Source organism: Ixodes scapularis, unplaced genomic scaffold (assembly GCF_016920785.2).
Source record: "Ixodes scapularis isolate PalLabHiFi unplaced genomic scaffold, ASM1692078v2 PGA_scaffold2__306_contigs__length_199485367, whole genome shotgun sequence".
Lineage (NCBI taxonomy): Eukaryota > Metazoa > Arthropoda > Arachnida > Ixodida > Ixodidae > Ixodes > Ixodes scapularis.
This window is the reverse complement of record NW_024609857.1, coordinates 41,331,058-41,347,686: the sequence shown is the minus strand read 5'-3', so window position 1 is coordinate 41,347,686 and position 16,629 is coordinate 41,331,058. Positions and strand designations below refer to the sequence as shown.

Sequence of the window (16,629 nt, the reverse complement as noted above, 5' to 3'; positions counted from 1 at the left end):
ATCCTCTACAAAAGCCGATGCTTTAGAAAAGGACACAGTTGAATCTAATGTGGCAATAACCTGGCCTGCTATGGTAATGGTGAAGTGAAATAAACGAAATAAGGGGAAACAAAAACTGAAGGTCAGTTATGGCAGCGCCCATGCACAGTTGCTGCAAAGCGTCTATATATTATAGTTCCAGAGTGCCCTTTGTTTCATAATAGCTGAATCTCGTTTCCTTACAATATCTTTATGCTCTTTTACATACTTTTTCCCCTCATTTAACCATTCACCCAGATATTTGTACTTTTCTACGTGTTCTATCACTGTGTCCTGTATCTCCAGGGGTTCCCCCTTCTCGTCTTTGAAAACTAGTATAGCCAGCCGACAACAGCCAGGCGGCGCCAGCAGAGTGAGAGCCCACGGTTACACCCTGCCTCGGTGTAACTTGGCAAAGGGTGAACGCCCACATTGCGTGCCGAAGGCTTCGAAATGCGCGACGTATACGAGCGCAACCCACACATATTGGAGCATGACGCAGCGAAAAGCCTGATACTTCTTCGGAATAGAGGCGCGCTCCGGCGATACGCAGTCACGTTCCCATTGGCCCGCCAGGGCCATAGCTTCCGCTGTATTGTCATGTTACGCGGTCACGGCTTCCTGGGATACCCAGTATTTCTTGCTTCAGACGCTAGGCTAAGCGGCGCCTCCAGAGTAAAAGTTCACGTTTGAACAATGCAACCGCCACTCCCAGGGGTACCCAATTGTTGTGTTCGTGCCGACAACAGCCACACCACCGAATAATAACTGGGTTTTATTCGGTGACGGCCATCAGCGACCGCTTGTCCTGCTGCCGCTCAAAAGTACCTCCACGCGCTCTCTGCTCGTGCACGCACGTCGTGCTCGTCGTCGTCGTCGGTGCACTAGTTATCGCTATCGATTATGACACTTCTCCCCCTTTAGAGACAGTCACCATATCGTTCAGGCAACCTTCTCATGCGTACCGGTCTGGATGATGCTTTGTCGAGTTGTGTGCTAGAGACTGGTACTGGCGTATTGTGCTCGACGTTTTCTTTTGGTGGTTCACAGTTGATTGGAATAGTCCACTGGGGCGCTTGGCCTTGAGCTGACTTTCTACTCGTGTCCTCTAGACACGCTTCCGCTACCGGCTGGTTTGGTTGTTGGTTAGCCCGGTTGCTGATGTGGTCCTTATGGCGCCGAACAGCCCCTCGCTTTGTAGCGACTAGCCAGGATCGAGATCCCATCCTCGTCATCGTCGACCATCCAAGCACATCACCAGTGCTCCGTACCATCCGGCAACAAAGGACAAGCGGTCGCTGATGGCCGTCACCGAATAAAACCCAGTTATTATTCGGTGGTGTGGCTGTTCTCGGCACGAACACAACACCAATATTTCTAGCTTCAGTCGCTAGATGGTGCCAAACCAAATAGCATTGCAGGTTGCCTATACCCGACTTGTCGTTACTGAAGTTTAGGCCTAAACTGTCCCCTTCCCTGCTGCAAATCCTAATTAGTTCCTGTATTGTCTCCCTGCTTTCTTATAAGAGGACAATGTCGTCTGCATATATTAATTCTGGCAAATTTACTTTATGTCCTTCCTTTATGCAAGTGAGGTTAAAACCTAGGTTGCACTGCTCTATTATTTTTTCCCATCTCACTGAGGTATATCATAAAGAGCAGGGGAGACTATCGGCGACCCTGTCGTCAAAGTCCTCTTTTTATTGCTGCTGGTCTTGTAGTTTCGGCTTCCCATGTTAACCACCATATTCTCCGTATATACCAGGTCTAGAAATTTAACCATGGTTCCCCCTAGCCCATATCACTTCTGTTGGTCCCAGAGTTTTTCCTGATTCACATTGTCATAGTCCCCTTTGATGTCCAAAAATGCTACCCATAATGGCCTTTGACTTGTCATTGCTATTTCTATGCACTGAGTGAAATTACGAATAAGTTATCATTTAGTTGTCTGTCCCCCTGAAACCGTTTTGAAGCTCCCCCAGAATCTGTTTTTTCTAATGCCCATTCTTCCATTCTTCTTTTTACTATTTGCATAACTAGTCTGTACTCGTATATTACTGAAGTTGCTGTGATTGGTCGGTATGCTTTGATAGTGTCTTTGTCTCCCTTGCCCTTATATACCAATCTCATCCTGCTCAATTTCGAATCACTGGGTACCTCCCCTCCCATAATTATCTGGTCAATCACCTGCCTCAGTTTCAATTTGCTTTTTTTTTTTTGCCTAGAACTTTTATTAGTCTTATTGGTCTGGACGTGTCGCAGTTCCAGCCGGAAACTTTCCTTCTGCTTTTTCCCATTCCCCTGTGGTCATTTCCCCTTCTGCACTATGATCATCCTCTTGTGTTGTGTAGACGGCAGTTTCTACGGCCAGATCTGGTTCTAACTTGAAAAATGCTGCTCCAATGTATTTTCTTGCCTCTTCTCCCTGTACCTCTGTCCCTTCCTGTGTGGTTAGTGTCTGCTGGTACTCCTCAGACTTTTTTCCCTGTGCACTGATGTGTTCCCAGAACATTTTTGCCGCCATTTTTATCCTTCTGGTTTATCTCTATCATCCACTGGACCCCTGCCTTCCCAATTTTGGCCTGTATCAATGCTGCAGCCTCCAGATTTCTTTGCTGAAATTCCTCCCATTTTGATGCTATTTCGGCTGGTGTGGCCCCATTTTTCTTTGCCCATCTGTGTTCTCTACATTAGGGAGTTTTCGTAGATCGTTTTCGCCGTCAAGCACCGCTCTTCACAACCCGCTACATTGGCGCGCAGGCGCAGTAGCGACTTCTTTGTTGAGGAGGGCTTAGTGGAGGGGGAAACGCGGTTTACGAAAACTCCCTATTAGGGAGTTTTCCTTGATCGTTTCCCCTACTCCGCTACGCTCTCTGCAACGGAGCCGCTGCTGAATGCGCGCCGCTGGCCTTGACTGCAGAGCTTCGAATTTCGTAGCGGGTTGCGGAGAATGTTGCGGAAAGGAAGAAACGATCTGCGAAAACACTCTATTAGGGACTTTTAGCAAACCGTTATCGTGTTCCGCGTACCGCACTACCGGAGCCTTTGAAGCATGCTTTTACGCGCGAGCCCGGGTGATGCCGTGACCGCGGGGCTCGCGCTTATAAGCATGCATCCAAGGCTCCGGTAGTGCGGTACGCTGAACACGCTAGCAGTTTGCTAAAAGCCCCCATCATCGCAGGGTGAGAGGGTGGGCGCAGTATAGGTAGTATATAATCACTTGACATTCACACGCATAAGGTGAACCAACAAAGACAAATAGATGTTCAAAACATTTATTGACTGAGCAGAGAGACGTATCGAACAAGGCAAATCGCGAAACGTTTTTTTAAATATTTTTCTTTTTTTTTTGGTCGTTATTTTGATGGCGCGAGATTAAATGAGGAATGGTGTATGACTGAGGGTTGTCGGTGTGCCTAGGTGGGCCGGTACTCGGGGAAGACGGGCTTCTGATTCTTCTTATTCGGGAATCCTCCGTTGTCCGCGAGCACCGATGGTGGCAGTAGGTCCTTCGGGAAGAAAGGCGGCAGCAGAGCTTCTTTCGGGATACCCAGAGCCCTGCAAGAGTGCGAAGAGCAGAAGTCAAGACACAGTAGGTTCGAGGGGCCATAAAACAATATATATATTTTTTTTTTTATAAATACAAGACGATTTTTAAGCTTTCGGGTACCGGAGCTAGTAAATCATCAACCCATTATATTAAATAAGTGGCATAGCAATATCCCACTATACTACTACTACTACTACTAATAATAATAATAATAATGATAATAATAAGTACAAGGTGTTTCTGCGAATGCTTTAAAATATCCTTAAAAATATGCTGTTCGAGATAAAAAGAAACCCTTTGCAGGAACAACCTACCAGTCTTGGCGGACGTCAAGAATTGCCGAAACATACAATTAGCAACAATAATTTCCTAAAATTTACCATTTTTTTAATTGGAGAAAAAAATGGTTTCAGTGACAAAAATTGCTAAAAATCATCGAAAACACTAAATCAACTTTTCTTTTTATAGAAATAAACAAGGCAAAGGCAACATTTTACAACGTACTAAAAACAAAAACAAAACAAAACAAAAAAACACGCTTAGTTTGGACGCGTTTCTAGGTTTCGGTTTTTTATCGGAGCGCATATTTGCGCCCGCGGTCCTGCTCCCCGGTGGTCGCGGCGCGAAGCTACCCCCTCGCATCTCTCGCAGCATGGAGGGAAGTAGGGCGTACGTGTGTTGGAGCGTCTCAGTCACTGGGGAGCAGGACCGCGGGCGCAGAGATGCGCTCCGATCAGAAACCGAAACCTAGAAACACGTCCAAACGGAGAGTTTTTACGGTACGCCGTATAATGTTGCCCTTCTAAAACAAGTTGATTTAGTGGTTTTCGATGACGCTTAGCAAGCTCCTAATTCTAACCATATGTATACTTCTACTAATTAAAAGGAATGAGTAATTTTTAGTTAATTATCTGGCTAATTTGTATGTTTTTGGAATCATTGAACCGCCAAGGCTGGTAGTTTGTTCGCGCAATGAGTTTCTTTTGATAGTGACTATTTCAACGTCCACAGTCAAAATATTTATACAACTATTTTAACATCTGTGACGTCACTTCCATAAAATGTAAAAATAGTGACTTTGTTGTTTCAACGTCCCCCCGTCCCCCGTCAAATGCAGCCGTCGCAGTGGTAACCATTGCGTTCTGTACAGTGCCTGATGGTGTTGTTGCTGTTGCGTTGACGTGTTGACGGAGTCATGTGTCGCTGTGTTCTATGCCTGAGACGTTTCGGTCCTACTTGGCACTAGAAATGTCTTATTATGCGTGTGTGTGCACGACTGGCTCGACAGTTAATCCTTTCAGACGTGACACGCCGGTGGCGTTGTTCTGAGCTCTCGCTGGTCGTTTCGGCACGCGCCTCACTTAAAATATTGAATCCACAGCAAAGACGAGCTGAATATCCTTCTAGTGCACGTAACAAATGTAAGTGTGTACAGTGGGTAACACTGAGAGTTCGGCACACTTTTTGTGACTCCACGCCTCCAGCAGCGTGCGAGCGCTTCGTCGTATGGTTGCAGTCTCGCTTTTGATCTGGCTCCCGCCCTGTTTTTAGCCGGGTTTCCTGAGTTTTTTGTTCAGTTTAGATTTAACTTTTGGTTCGTGTATAACGAGCGGGTGAACTACGAAAAGATCGGGATATTAACTAGATTGTTGTGACTGCAAACATTGTCTTCTTGATGTTTCTTGACCGATGCGAACGAACAACAAAGATTTTGACGCGTACAACCACGGCGCAGTCTGCGCCGTGGTTGTACGAGATACACGAATTTCTGTGGCAGCAAATGTCGTCCAATCAACTGCAGATTTGATGACACGAGATTCAGCTCCTGTCTTTACGAAAGGCGTGAAATAAATCACGCAAAGCAGCGGCGTCGAATTCTGTAATGTTTAGCACACCAGAGCCTTGATGCGCAGCGCAAATACGTCTGCTACTTTTGAAAGGGTGTGGGTTGTGTGCAGTACTACATTGAGATCCTTTTTTTTTTAATTTCTTAATGTTTAAAAGGTAAAAAATTCAGTCGACTTCACGTATTCAGAAAGTGTCATCACGGACGTGAAAATAATACTTATACTTAAAATTATTTTGAACGTGAACGTCGAAATAGACACTGCCTTTCCTTTTATCTCGAACAGCATATTTTTAGGGATTTTTGAAATCTTTCGTAAAAACACTTTATATATATATATATTTTTTTCTTTACTAGCCGAAAAAAACGTGAATAACAGTGTCCTGTGAGAATTAGGACGATTATAGTTATCAACAAATTCAGAACTGCGTGTCGCAGGAACGCCCGGCCCGGCCTCCAGCAGGCGCTGAATGCCGTACTTTGGCTGCGCGCGTGCGCTCGAGGTGCCTAGACGCCGTAGCGTTGTGCAAGGTAAGTTCCCGCCGGAGACGGAACAACTGAAGCCCCTCCCTGCAGTTCCCATCTTGTCAGTGACTATAGTATGTAACATGTACGGTCTGAATTTCAGAAATTGTGAACCATTGCTTTGAACTCTCCCCGGTTTTGGTGTTGTTTGCGTACGTTTTACAGTACATTTTAATTTATTTTACGCGTATTCTGTATACCACTGTAGTCTAAGGAGTGGTATGGCCTCGTAAGGTATTTATTACCTTTAGCTATATCCCCCAAGACATTGTATTGTTGCCTCGAATAAGTTACCATGTATGTACAGGATGTAAAAAAAAAAAAAAAAAAAAAAATACAGTTTTTTTGTTTTTTTTTTTAGCCGCAAAAATAAACTAGGCATCGCCGAACGCTCATTGTCCGTCCGAAGATAACGCTAGAGGTCACAACCAGATCCCTAAGTTACAGCCCGATCGGACGCCTTATTCAAAAGTTATAAGTGATTTTCTGAAAATTTCAGTGGAAAAATGGCGGCCGACGGAGTTTTCGAATACATGGGGCTCTATGACACCAGAAACCGAAAACGGGCAAAAATGGGCTCCATTTTCCCATTGAAATTTTCAGAAAATCACTTATAACTTTTGAATAAGGTATGGGATCGGGCTGAAACTTTGGGATCTGGTTGTGACCTCTAGCACTACCTTTGGGCGAAGAATCAGCGTTCGGCGTTGCCTAGTTGATTTCTGCGGTGAAAAGAAACCTGTAATTTTTTTTTTTTGTGACACCCAGTATATATATTGGTAACTGTCAACATCCGTTTGCTCTGCTGACGGCTAGTTCCTGGTTAACTCGGTTGGTAGAGCGCTCCGCTTGTCTTTGAGAGGTCCCGGGGTTCGATTCCCTGACCGCGATGGAAGAAGAAAGGGGCGTCCGAACAAGGCCAGCCAAGGCGGCTGGCCTTGTTCACTCGGTCTTCGTGCATCTCCCGGGCAGGGGCACTGTCGGTTTAGAAGCCTTCGCGCAGGCATGGTCACGTACCGCGCGGCCCCGAAGACGTGTGCGCGAATCAGGGCGGTTCCTCGAGCCCCAGATCATATTGTGCATATCACGACGTTTGCCAGAAGTACGAGCAAACCTTCAACGCGCTTGTTCCATTGCGATGCGGCACACCAGTCGCCTAGAGGGCGCGAGATACGCTCCATCTCAAGTAAAATTAAAACTATTCTTGCGTACATCTTCACCTTGCGGAGTTACCGATTCATGAAGATACACTTTGAAGGCTACGCACAAGCATAGAGGAAAATAAGCGACACAAGTACATATACTTGCATTGCGCAACGCCTCTGAGCCATAATCGTCCGTCTCAATGTAATTAGAAGAGGAGCTCTCAATCTCTTTTTCACGACGTTCATTGGCGTAATCCCGGAGATTCCGTTGTTGACGTGTAGTCCATGGGGATTCCCCCTTTTTAACCATAGCCGAATGCGGCTCATGGGTTGGACACGTTCTCTGCGTGAGCTTTTGACTTGGGCCTCGTCCTTGACCGCGGACATCCGGGTTGTCACTAGTGTTCATTCAACGTGTCCGGGGTACAGCTCGTGCCCTGTGTGTTGCCACTCCCGACGCGCGACTGCGAATAGAGATCACGTGGTCGTTTGTCCTAGCAGTAAGATTAAGGGGGAAACGCCACTCCGTGCTTTCGTTTTGTCTGCGACTCTTACATTGCGGGAAGAAAGAACCTAATGCGCGTGTCGTTAATAACAATATATGTAAAAATATATCTTTATTGCGCACACACACACAAAAAAACAACATAATTACAAACAGGTCCGCAAAAGCACGAGAGTGCTTGTAGGTTATGAATGTTTTAGAACATTCCTTTTTAGCAGTATTTAGCAAAATGTAAAAATTATTTAATGATGCCTGGTTTGACGAATGTTAGCGGTTATCATGGAGAAACCGCCGTGTGAGATTTCAGCTGCACGTCGAAAGATGCGTCCTTAGGCCTTCGCTTGGGCGTGCCAAATGCCCTTCGTTTAATCGACACGTGAGCCCGATTTTTGTTTTATGACAAATTGGTTAGAGAGCTTTAGTAGATCGTTTCGATACTTCCGATACCCCCAACAACGATACCGTATCATATCGTTATTGGGGCTCGATAACGATATGATGCAGGCGCAAAGAGAAAATGAACACAAGAAATTAATCGCTAGTTTGATTCTTTCTTCGTGTGATATATATCACAAAGACGAAGAAAATTGATGGTTAGATAAACACGGAGCTGCCCAGTATGTATGTTTGAAACCTTGGTCCATACCCGACAGAAACACTGCCACCATTAGGTAAAAGCAAAATCGCCAAGGTCACAGCCTCGCCTCGCAGACATGCCCTTACCCCCAATCATTACAGGTACGCTAAATTAAGTTTCAAACGCCATAAGTGACGCCTCGCGGTACCTGGCACAAGGAGTGTCCATAACTCCCGCGGAGAACCGGTCTCGAAGGTCTCAGTACGAGCGCACTAAAACATCATTCTCGAACTCTCGCTTCAAGATCGTCTTCATGGAGTACCCGTCGCTGAGGGGGCAGGACTTGAGATGGTAATCGCCGTTCCTGTTTCAGCGTTTTAGTGCCGCCGCATCTTGATCTTGCTGCATTTCCGTATTCGTCTCGTTTGACAGTGTACGCACGGACGGGCGGTTTTCGCAATTCGACGTGTTCCGAAACGTTTGAAGCTGCCTCAAGGTCACACACGCCACCCCGATATCAGGAGTCAAGGTGTGTGTGTCAGCTATAACGACTGCCTTAATTAAATAGAAAAAAAAAATCTCCTTTGCGTCTTTGTGCATAAGAAATCAAGGACTACTTTCCTGTATATCTTTTTTTGTTTGTTCTGAGAAAAGTTCTAAAAGAAAGAGACAAACCAATCGTGTGCATTACCCCAAGCAAGGTACTAGACGTGGTGGCATTTACGCCGCCGGCTCGGCGTGCACACGTTTATTGCAACATAAAAAAAAGACAAGATTTCACGTGAAATAAAGAATGATCCTTTTTCTTTTTCCTATTTTTTTGTGCAATCGATGTTTCTTCGAGAGAATACAAATTAACCGCCACCACCACCTTCGCTCGACAAGCTCTTCCCGACAGACGAATTAAGAAGAATGAGCAAATGAAAAAGCGATTGCAGCGTCCAGATGAGTTCGTCCGTCTTTCATGCGACCCCGACTTGTTTCGTGAGATGTTCGCAGGTTGCTTCTCTAGGCGGTTTCAGGTTGGCGGCACTGTCTGTTTGCGTTTGCGAGGGTCGACTCCATGCAGGGCGCCGGAAGTAGGTGCCCAAGCGGTTCCGGTGGGGACTGCGTTCACCGGTACCTTCGGGAGTTGCCCGTGAGCTGCTGCTTGTGCAGCGACGAGATACTTGGCAGTCCCAGTTGCCTACGCCGGTGGACGCAGAAAGTCAAACTTGCATCGATGAACAATAAGACCGGAATACTAGGGTTGTTAATCTGTTTCGTTTGTTTTTTTAGGTTGAAACCGGTTGAAATAACAACCAAGAAGTGCCCTCTTATCCACGACCTACAAGGGTCTACATGGGAACGTATACAATATCATCCCCCCTTTTAACAAAAAAAGAATAAAAAAAAAAAGAGGTATAGGAATACAGGGAGCACTAGATGCGTATTTTTGCAGAGATAACCACGATAACGGATAATCAGCACGCGCGATGTTAGGAAGCAGTATCCTTTAGGGGCACACACCTTTCTAAGGCTCTTGTAAAATGAAAATATAATAGAGTCGCCACATCACTTTAGTTAAAAGGGCCAGGGAGCGATATTCAGTTCGATTCTTACGCAGTTTGCACGCACATACCGACTCAAGTGGGACACAAGTGTGCATAGTGCTCAAACTCGATGTTGCCACTAAACCAGATGCTTTATCGTGGCGTACTTTCACGGATGAAATCCTCGTCATTTATTTAATTCTCCTCTTACGCCGTATTTTCACCAGCACGCTCCATTTCCACGAGCTGTCTATTCTTTTCAATCTGTTTCGCCTAGCGTGCTGACGTAGTCGTGTGGAGCGCAGCATGGTTGTGATAGTCGAATAGGGTTCGTAGATTAGACGCGAGCACTGCGTGAGCATTCGGCTTGGGCCCGGTTACAACCAATGCCTCGACGGACGTTCGGGTTGTGACTCGTATCCAATCGCTGCAGTGGCGAGAATAGCCAAACGCTAACAATGTCCGGAACACAACACATTTCCCAGTGCGTGGATCGTACATGATCACGTGGGCGCCTGTCCTGGCTGCGAGTTGAGGCGTTGAGATGAACGCGTGCTTGCCCTTCTTTGGTGTTTTAAACGAAGCGGGGCATCTAGTTGCCACCATGTGTCTGCTCGTGATGACAAGCACGTGCAATTGCAAGCCTACCAAAGCTACTTTCACGCACATGCGGCACGTGCTAGCACGCACGGGGCACCAGCCGACAACATAGTTTTGGTAGTTGCCCTTGCTACGCGAGAGCACACTGTAGCGACGAGAGTTCGTTCAGCCGAGCTGCGTCCTTGAGCAAGGAGCTCACGCTTCGAGCGTGGGAGGTAAGAATTCAATGCTCACCATTTACCATAAGTTTTTCCTTTGGCCGCGTATGAAAAAAACAAAGCAAAAAGCAAATGTGGGTGGTTTACGTGCAAAATAATCGAAGAGTACACCTGACACCCTCGCGAAGGATTGATGATTATTTTGGACTCGTATTCGATAACCTGCAAATGATGTCTCAATTACACCCTGCTACACACGGCGATGAGAATGCTAGATTGTCGGTACCTCGGTCGTAAATCTGCCCTGCACGTGCTGATAACAAGTTTGCACGGACTTTATGGTCTGATCACCAGCAGCGAGCCGGATTGACAACACGCGCTTGCGATTACTTCGAACGGATTTGATTTCGCCTTCTGTAAGTCCGAAATGAGATGTCTTGACTTTGCCTATCTGTGACAAAATAACCGTCAATTATAGTGGGCTTGTGTGGTGAAGTTTGTTTTACTTTCCGCAAACTTAGTGGCCAAGCTAAGAGCTGGAATGGGGGCCCACATGGAAGCCATTCATATATCCTCTTCCCGAAGACAACACAATGACATTCAGAGAATGTCCTAAGAGCATCCCGGTGTGGTCTTTACACTTCTCTGCAAAATATCGATTCGTCATTTCCCAGTACTTGCTGTGGGAGGGGAACTTTTTAGAACGCCTGTAGGGGTAACCCAATGATATCTAACGATGTCACTGCGTTGGTTCTAGTTGTGCATAAACAGACAGCTTCGATTAGTTTAAAAATAAATCTAAAATGTTTGTTCTTAAGGATAGGGAGATCGGTGGCCGAGTAGGCAAGCTAACGTGCCTTAGCTTGGAGCGTGGAGCAAAAGCTTGCGCTGGAGAACCTCCTGGGTTCGATCCCCACCCCCTGCCCGTTTTAATCTGGATGAGTTTCGTACCGGTACGTATTCTTGTAATCACTGTTACGTGTTGCACGTTAAAGACCCCAGCTTAGCGGTAGTACTGCACTAACTAAATTTGTCATCTACAGCTGAGATACAGGTCACCCGTTGAGGTGTACCAACTTCAAAGCTGTCCAAACATACAACATTTTTTTTTTTGGGGGGGGGGGGGGGGGGGGCGGAGGGGGGCAGGAGGCGACGACGACGTTTTCTTACCGCACAAAAGCAACGTTTCATGGTTGGTTAAGAGTATTGTGATTCGAATTATTGAAGGCATCCTGAAGTCTGTGTGTGTGTTGTCAGGCCAGGGAAGCTTTGGGTCATGTGTAATGGACTGAGCTATGTAATCACACATGGTAAATTTAGCAGGCCACTTTTTGTTCTTATCAAGAGAGAAAGAAATGCAGTATGTCGAGAAAGTGCACGTGACGTCTGCATACAAATTGCCTTGCACCCGCGCAAGAAGGACAACACAAACTACTTCGAGAAACGAAGGTGTACCCAGGTTTATCTACCGAACCATGCACATTAAACTCAAATGGGTGAAAGGAGAAAGAAAAAAAAAAGGAGAAACATGGATGTCGATTAATCGGCACGCGGGTTTCTCTCACGAATGATTGCACTGCCGCTCTGCGATGATTCTACCTATCAAAGACACGTAGTGTTTTACTGTTTCTCAATCGATGCCAAGAGTCGACAAACTGAATAGTGTTGATATCACTTGACAGCGCGGCAAATGGCCTCTTTCTACATTCTTCACAGACTCTAGGCCGGTGTTTGTGGAATCGGCAATCTTTAAACAAACGGAGACAGACCAGGGACAGAGACCAAGGTAAGATAACTGACTGGCGAAGCTGACATCTGCACCCCACAGTGGGTCAGCCGTGCGCACGCGAAGCACGTGAGAGACAGGAAGAGAGCGAAAAAAGACAAGGATTGAACCAGTTGGCCTTCTCCCTCCGCCCGCGAGTAAAGAAGCGAGCGGAGAAAGCGCATCTTGAAGGCCGACTCTCGCTTTTCCGAAGCATCCGAGCAACAGGCTTTGCGAAAGAGATTGCCGATTAATCGTGCTTTTTTTTTTTTTTTCAAGAGGTAACGCGCGTCTGGCAAACCTTAAGAAAAAGAAAAAGAGTTTAAACAGTTACTGTCTATCTCATCTTGAAGCGCCTGTTTTATTACTGTTCTTAATATTTGCAAGTCCCGCATTGCTTTCGTTTTTACATGACGTGAGTATTACTTGCGTTCAGCAACCGCGAACATTTATTTTTTATAGACAATGCCGTGACAATTTGATCATCTTTTTGTTGTCCCTATGTTTCTTTTCTCCTACTACATACTTATTTAGCATTCTTATTCGTCCAAGGTAGGCAGCCAAGAGTCGGCTTGCTTCGTGCATCTCACACCGTGCACTCAATGAAAAGCGGCAAAGGTCTCGACAAACTCATCGCAGTGCGGGCCACGGGGAGATGATAGACCCCCTGTCGTTCTGATCGTGCGCTTGCCATATTGCAATACATTTCTTCGGGACGATCCCCAGTTAGAGTTGTGTTTATGCAGTAGTGAGCCAGCCAGCCCAGCCCAGCCAACCCCCCCCCCCCCCCCCCCCCCCCCCTTATGCCCACATCACCTCAATATTAAACCAAATGCGACTGTCAGCGTTTGATATTTCATTGACTGGGAATCGGTGGCCGAATGTGTTAGCGTAACGAAGCTAACACATTCGCGATTACACGCGCAAGAGGATACCAACAAAAAAGCGCTTTAAAACCGCTCTTAATCCACCAAAGAAATTCCCCACAGAGCTCGTGCTGCATGATTTATGGATTGAATCTGTATGCTATTCGCCCTGTGGGTGTAATCACTACGGCGTGATGCAAGTTAAACACCTCAAGTTCGCAGTCGTATACTGAACTTGCTAAAATGACTCAAAATGATTCTGTATAGACAACTTTAAACCGGTGTCGCGATGTGTCAGTGGCAGCCCAACCTCTCGCTGTATAAATATTCACGACGTTCAATTTGTTTCTTGATTCTGCTTCGAATTCGTCAACCTAATATCCAGAACTGTTTTAAAAAGAAAATTTGCGACACCGGGAAACATAAAAAGAAAAAAGAAATCGATAGCTCGTTTCAGTGATCTGTTCATAATCGGGCGCTTCATTGTAAGTTGCACCACGAGGAACTGAGAAATAGAAGCACGAGCGTATATTTTCTCAGCACCTGGTCAAACCCGAGACAGCCCTACCTGAAGAAGGCTTCGGGATTGCTGAAACTGTCGAAGCCGGGAATACCCGGAAGGGCCAACTTGCTGGGGTCCGGCAGCAGGCTGCGACTCTCGATGTCTCCCTCCGAGTCGTCGGCAATGAGTCGCCTCTTGCCGTCCTTTCCGATGTGGTACTTGGTGAAGCGGCTGTTCCCCGTCGAGTCCTTGTAGCCGGACCGGCCCATGATGATGCCGTCCGGACCAAAGTGCTCCGAGTGGTAGCTGCTCACGGAGTAAGAGGTCTGCGAGGACACCAGGACACCGCAACAGACCACCGTCCACACCGCGAGCCAGGCCCATGGGATGCACGCCTGCGCCGTTGACGGTCGAGGTTCGTAAAGCCCCAGTCACACTGACCGCACATCATGACACAATGCTGGCTGAAGACACGTGCTCCGAACATGTCTGGATATATTTTTGTACGGCCAATGTGATTGTCTAACAATGAAAAATCACGCCTTAGACAGTACTGCAGACTGTCTTCTTATGATTTCTTAGCAAGAGAACGAAAACTTTAAAATAGAAATAGAAATAAAAAGAAAAAAAGGTTCTCCGGAACGAACAACACGATACTCGCGACCGCTCGCATTCGGTCACCACTTACTCTTCTAGCCATGGTTAAGAAGCCGTTTGGACGTCTTCCGTTCCGTTTGCACACGGGGTACAAAACACACTCAGTCGGCTTTGCGGACGGTCTGACGGGAGTACAATGGTGCGTATATATAGCGGAGCCGTGGACGCGTTCTGGGAAGTTGTCCTGCCGCAGCGGTCGCGATACGCGAGAAGAAAAATATAAGACAAGACCGGGTGTCCTTGGCGGCGGTCTCTCGAACGCGCCGACCCTCTGTGTGGATCCGTTAGCTTCCTGGGACCGTATAGGACCGGATTCGCGGGCGTCAGATGCGGAGCTCTTCCTTTATATTCTTGCTTATGCATGTATGTGTGTGTGTGTGCCTGTTTTATCGGGACGGTTCGGTTGCCCGTGACGGGACTTACAAAACGAGGGAGGCGCTGATGGACTATGGCTTTTGTTCGTGTGTATATGGTCTCGTAGCCAGCAGACATCGCCGCGCGCGCCGTGTAATATTCGTGACGATAATTCACCGGCGTTGGGTGCCTGGAAGTGTCGTCGCGGAATGGGCTTATTGATTCACAAATCAGGATTATTCTCGCGGACGCAATAACGACCGATACCAAGAGGTTCGTCTGCTTGCGCTAGTGGACCCCTGTACCGAGCTGCCGGTATCGACGAGCCTGCGAGCCTGTGTATGTCGTAAAGCAAGAGGGGTGTCAAACGGCTCTCGATAAGATCTCGGTTTTCAAGGCGCGAACGTGACTAGAAATATGTCCGAATAATGTCTTGTTTCTCTTTATACCATCAGCGGCAATGGCGCCGACGCACGAGGCGCACGTGCCTCGTACAGCCTTTGAGAGGGATGTCAAGAACAAGATGCGTTGTTCTCTTTTACAAAACTCGTTTGTGATGCGTGTTTCAGATGTCTGCACATCGTAAGTTTCATCCAGATACTTTAACAGTTCCAAGTGGCCGGTGGTTTAATTAAATTTTTCCCGTGCAGCGGACATAATGTTCAAGAGTGAAAAAGTGCCGGGACTATGCGAGGCACCAATACCATAATAGCTTTGACAGTACGATCGCTTTTAAAACATTATGCGTCGCACGGTGGCTTTGCTTGCTTCCCAAACAACGACAATAAGAGAAATGTAATGAAACAAAATACGTGCTTTTCGGGGAAAAAAACAAATTGCTGTTTATTGTTGCTCACGAGCGAAAACTTCATTTACCAAATACTTAAATGGGCGTCGAAAACATGTTTGACCGGCTTGCTCAAAATTAAAGGGGCGATGCAACAATTTGTGTACTTTGCAACAATTCCGCTTAGAACGAACCCCTGACGTTAATGACCTATGAAACACGCGTTCGTTTTTCACCCCACGCAATAGAAGTCCCAGAAAAAAATTAAAAAAAAACGAGAAGCGTTTACCCCTTCAACTCGCAGCCAGAACAAGCGGCCACGTGATCTGGAGCTGATTATATGCCGCCTATTCGATCATAGCCACGCGCTGTGGTTGGCAAAGCACAGGACACGCGCTGAGTTCCAGACATTGTTATGGCTCGGCTATTGTCGTCGTTGCAGCGATTGGACACGGGCCACTGCCCGAACCCTTCTCGAGCTAGTAATTATTACGAGCCCAAATCGAGTGCCCACGAAATGCTCGGGTCCAATCTATGAACCGCATTCAAATATCGTAATTGGGGTGTACTGCGATCCCCACGTTACGTCATCAAATTTTGCAAAGAGACTGAAGGAAAATTATCGCTTCTGTCCTTGAAATTACACCGCAACAAAGGTGTTTCTTGGCCAGTGGCGTTGCGTGCGAGTATCCTTGAGTCCCACTTGTGCCAGTAAGCTCGTGTAAAGTGAAAAACATTCCAATTGAATATCGTTGCACCGATCCTTTAAGCACTAGTGAAAGAGCCGAAACATTACGGCACGGTCGTGAGAATTTTCAGAACTTTCGGTAGCCACTTCCTATAAGCTGCTATCTGATTTGACCCCTGTACTAGACACTAAAGCAGGGTCACATTGCTTATACATCATAAAAAAGGCAGTCTGCATACAGATTCGAATGCGGGTCACCGCAAGATCCGTGCTTCGAATGCCGCATGGCAATGAGGTCAAGGAGAAACTTGGCACGCGGCATTCGAATCACGGATATCGCGGCGACTCGTGTTTACAGACTGTCTTTTATGCATGAGCAGTGTGACCCCGCTAAGAAAGTAATTGGAAGCAGGGGCGTAGCTAAGGGAAGAGAAAGCGGGAACTTCTGCCCCCCCCCCCCCCCCCCCCCCCCCCCCCCCCCCCGGCAAAACAAAATCATGCTGCATTTTGTGTTTAGAAGTTCAGGAATATTTCGCGTCGTCCGTAATTTGTCC

General features: G+C 46.8%; 1 protein-coding gene across 2 annotated transcripts; it reads right to left on the bottom strand.

Annotated features, from left to right (window-relative positions):
• Window positions 1–3,279: 3,279 nt before the first annotated feature.
• Window positions 3,280–14,544, bottom strand: LOC120842232. Of its 2 annotated transcripts, none has more exons than XM_040213260.3 (3): window positions 14,278–14,544; window positions 13,656–13,984; window positions 3,280–3,576 (listed from the first exon to the last, which is right to left on the bottom strand). In XM_040213260.3, exons 1-3 carry the CDS (start codon window positions 14,287–14,289, stop codon window positions 3,435–3,437), a joined length of 483 nt encoding a protein of 160 aa, XP_040069194.1. In that variant the 5' UTR covers window positions 14,290–14,544; the 3' UTR covers window positions 3,280–3,434. The 2 variants fall into 2 exon arrangements, with proteins under 2 accessions (XP_040069194.1, XP_040069195.1); XM_040213261.3 differs by lacking the exon at window positions 3,280–3,576 and adding an exon at window positions 8,848–9,352 and having other exon boundaries at window positions 14,278–14,431.
• Window positions 14,545–16,629: the final 2,085 nt, after the last annotated feature.

Coding starts and splice junctions, on each gene's coding strand:
- LOC120842232 (XM_040213260.3), bottom strand. Junction 3,577..13,655: donor AATCCCGAAGCCTTCTTCAG/GTAGGGCTGTCT, acceptor GCACTCTTGCAG/GGCTCTGGGTATCCCGAAAG.